The sequence below is a fragment of the Rutidosis leptorrhynchoides genome, chromosome 2 (assembly GCF_046630445.1).
Source record: "Rutidosis leptorrhynchoides isolate AG116_Rl617_1_P2 chromosome 2, CSIRO_AGI_Rlap_v1, whole genome shotgun sequence".
Taxonomy (NCBI): Eukaryota; Viridiplantae; Streptophyta; class Magnoliopsida; order Asterales; family Asteraceae; genus Rutidosis; species Rutidosis leptorrhynchoides.
In genome coordinates this window covers 247,143,424-247,147,822 of record NC_092334.1, presented here as the reverse complement: position 1 = coordinate 247,147,822, position 4,399 = coordinate 247,143,424, and the positions used below count along the sequence as shown (strand labels likewise).

Genomic DNA, 4,399 nt, shown 5'->3' with positions numbered 1-4,399 from the left:
AAGTAACGGTCCAGCAAATCATCAAGCCAAACGGCTTGCCAGTATCGCACACGGCCTGCCACATGGCCCAGACAAATAGGCATAGCAAACGGGCTGGTCTGGCAAACGCTCACACCAAACGGCCTGCCAAACAGCTTGCCTAACAGCCTGCCAGCCGTTTGCAGGCTATTTTCACTTCTATTTAAAGCTTTTTGTCATCCATTTTCAACTCACCTCTTCTCACTCTCTCACTACAATACACTTTCTCTCACTAGAGCTTTCAAGGCCTTCTCACCTCCGAGCGGGAAATTAAGTACCCGGAGGCGAACGCCGAATATTGTAATAGGAGCGGTCTAGAACATGTCAGCACATGTAATGGTTCGGATCTCTTCTGTAAACGATGAACGCTTTCCTTAATTTAATTAAGTTATCTTAAGTTGCTTCATCTTGCATGCTTATCTATCCGTTGCAAATGTTTATTATGTGTTGAATACTTTATCTGAAACTTATGCTATTAATATGCTAAAACCTTGACAGTTTAAAGGTTTAATTTACGGGTCACCCTTTCCGCTTATTCACGTGGCTATAACCTAGTATTAGGACTTGATCAACCCTAGGATACAAGGTAAGTAGTTATGTGTGCTTGACGTCACAATAGGGATATAATACCTACGTACGAATAACCATTTATTCGTCAAAGAAGAGCTGTCCATTTAGGTTGTGATCAAAGTAGGCAATATAGAGTTCAGTGAACACTGGCTTACTCAGAAGCATGATTCACGTCAAAAGCAATGTTTTTGAGATGTTGTAAGATGATCCGGGGTTGAGTAAGTGATCGCAAAGGAGAGACCTCTAATCCAATTAGCAGTACCTTAGAATATCTAAGATTGCACAACTATTAATGTTAAGGTATAGCTTAGTATTAAGTGGTGAAATATTGCTTTAGTTAGACCAACTAGGATTAAGAAAAGCTGAGACTTTCCTTTAGGGATATACCACTTTGTTCATGCACCTAGGATTCTATCCATAAGGTCGTTTAAACCCTCTAAAGGTTAACGTTGGGAGTAGGGATATCCGTCTTAGCCAGAATCTTCAAGGCCTAAACTCTTAGTGACAAATCAGTTAGGTTCATAGCCCAGTTGATTGAGGTTTAGTGTTTATTCTAGGAAGTTAAACTTTTGTGATAGTTCCCCGTCTGGATTCTATTCTTCACACCTATCTATCTTTATCTTTACAGTTATATTATAATATTAGTAGTTAATCTTAATCTATCACCTCTTGTCACTAGGGTTAACTATTTAGGATCTTTTATCCCACGTCACTGAGTAAACATACAAAAATACGAATCTGAATTATATTTACCACTTACTCATTAAAAGAAAGACAAGTAGGTGAGTTATAGCTAAGAAACCCGAGCTAAATATAAATAATTAAACCATTACTCTCTTTTGGTAACTGATTCTGTTGTGTTGTGACCTAACGACACCGCACAAACAAAACCATTCGTTTTGGCCATATCTGTTGTCTCGAGGCGTAGGCGATCACCTTAACCCTTTGCATAAGAACACATTCCAAGCCTACTAATCGAGGCATCATAATACACCACCATATCTTCCCCCCTTCCGGTAACACCAACACCGGAGGTTGAGATAATTTGCTCTTCAACAATTGAAAATCAATTTCTTGCTCATCATCCCATTCAAACTTTACTTTCTTCCGAGGTAGATTCATTAAAGATGAATCAATCTTGAAAAAATCTTGAATAAACCTACGATAATAACTTTCCAATCCGAGGAAACTTCGGACTTCCGTAGGTGTAGTCAGTCGTTCCCAATTCTTAACCGCTTTAATCTTCCCCGGGTCCACTTTTATCCCCTTATGGTTAACAATATGGCCAAGGAATCACACCTCCCTTAGCCAAAATTCACATTTGGAGAATTTTTCATAAAACTTCTCATTTCTCACTTAATAACTCGCGCAAATGATGTTCATGTTCCTTCATACTCTTGGAATAAATGAGTATATCGTCAATGAACACAATTACCGACTTGTCCAACATATGTTGGCACACTCGGTTCATAAGGTCCCCGAATGCCACGGGGCACATTCGTAAGACTAAAAGGCATCACAACAAACTCAAAATGCCCGTATCGCGTTCGAAATGCCTTTTTCTCGATATCTTCTTTCCGGATCCGCATTTGATGATAACCGGACCATAAATCGAACTTAGAAAAGTAACACGCACCTTGTAGTTGATCAAATAAGTCGTCAATCCTAGGTAACATATAACGATTTTTGATCTTCACTTTATTCAATTCTTGGTAATCGATGCACATACGCATACTACCATCTTTCTTTTTCACAAACAAAATCGAAGGACCCCATGGCAAGCTACTCGGTCGGATAAAACCCTTTTCTAATAACTCTTGGGTTTGATTCAACAACTATCGCATTTTAGTTGGTGCCAAACGATAAGGTGTTTTAGCAATGGGGTTAGCCCCAGGAACCAACTCGATGTGAAACTCTACTTTCGTTACCATTGGGACACCCGGTAATTCTTCCAGAAAAAAATCTTCAAATTCATTAACAACCAGAATAGTCTTACTGGAAGGTAGCTCATCACGAGTGTCAACCACGTAGGTTAGATAAGCCATACCTCCACTAGTAATGAGTCGACGCACCTGAGCATATGTACAAATAGGAACGGGTCATCTTCGAGCTTCACCGTACATGATTAGCTCTCCCCCACTTGGGGTTCTCACTCTCACAAATTTCTCATGGCATGCAACATTAGCTCTATAACGATTGAACCAGTCCATACCAACAGGAACATTAAACTCACCAAAGGTAATAGGAACCAAGTCAATATCAAATTTCTCAACCCCAAAATAAATAACACAAATCTTATAAACCTTCACCGCAACCGAGAACCTACCATCCACGATCTCGACTTGCAACAGAGAGTCTATATCACTTATAGGACAATCTAACTTAGCCGCATATTTTAACGAAACATACAACGTATCGGCACCACTCTCAAATAGTGCTTTTGCGGGTTTAGAGTTAACCATAAAAGTGCCTGAAACAACTTCATTGGATTTGTTGGCATCTTGACTTGTCATCAAATAGTTTCGGCCCCTCGCGAGCCCCGCTGTTTTTTCTAACCTTTTAATGTTGTCATGTCTATTTTCACCCGTAAACAACTCGGGACAGTCGGACTTCTGGTGACCCTCTTTGCGGGAATTAAAATAAGTAATCTTATTAGAAGATGGAATGGTGCAATTATGAGATAGGTGACCCTTTTGGTCACAATTGAAACAAGTGGGAGCGTAACCTCCCGAATCACCCTTTTTCATACTCCTAACACTTTCGATCACACTTTTCGTCTTCTTGTTAGAAGCGATACTTGATTCAAACTTCCTCTTGCTTGAAGCAAAATCATTCATCTTTGGAGCGTGAGATTAAAAGCCTTTAGCCACATCAAACAACTTTGCAAATGTCTCAACATGGCCAAGACTAATCTTCGCAAGTAAATTATCATTCAAGGTCTCATAGAAGTCCTCTATCAACCAGCGGTCATTCCCGACGTACTCGGGGAAAAACCGCGTTTTTGCTAGAAAAGTACACTTGAGGGTGTTTAGGTCCATAGACCTTTGTCGCAAGTTTTACAACTCATTCCGTAACCGTGTAAGGTCGGTTTGAGTGCGGTACTCTTTGAAGAACTCTGCCTTAAAATCATCCCAAGACATACCCACAAATTTCTCTTCACCGACCACGAGAATTTTATCATCTAACCAAGTCTTGGCTGCACCTCTCAATAAACTTGTAGCAAGTCTTGTCTTCTTGTAGGAAGGGCACTCGCTTATTCGAAAGCACCCCTCGACATCAGATATCTATCATGTGCTCTTTAGAGGGTCAGGATCCCCTTCATATGTCGGTGGTTTAGTTAACCGGAAGTCTTTATAACTAAACTCCTTCTAATTCGGGTTATCGAGAACCCCATGATCATGTAGAACCTCTTCGGCACCACCCTCACCTTGAGGCCTTGGAAACCTCTTCTCAAACTCATCCTTAACAGCCTCACCTACACGTTCTCGTATAAGATCGGTGATTTGTTCATCTACCATTTGTTGGAATATTTCCTTAACTTTTCCGGTGAACACCGCGGAATAGCTCTCTAGTACGGCCTATATCTTGGCTGTTAACTTATCCTCATTGCTCGGACCCTCACGATTTGGTCCACTTCTTGTCCTCATTCTAAAGAATAAAGTAGATTAGATAACATGACGGATATAAATCACACATTTAATAACCCCATCTCGCTTGACACTCGTCATACTTCAGTCGTTTGACACGACGTGTGACCATACTAATGGTGGCCAATCAATAATATACTCGCGCATCCTATCAAACTCCTTGA

The 4,399-nt window shown here is 40.5% G+C and overlaps 1 protein-coding gene across 1 annotated transcript; it reads right to left on the bottom strand.

The window, feature by feature from the left end:
• Nucleotides 1-2,687: 2,687 nt before the first annotated feature.
• On the bottom strand, nucleotides 2,688-3,425 carry LOC139888632 (uncharacterized). The gene has a single exon (XM_071871628.1). The coding sequence runs from the start codon at nucleotides 3,423-3,425 to the stop codon at nucleotides 2,688-2,690; it is 738 nt and encodes a 245-aa protein (XP_071727729.1).
• Between the last annotated feature and the right edge of the window lie 974 nt (nucleotides 3,426-4,399).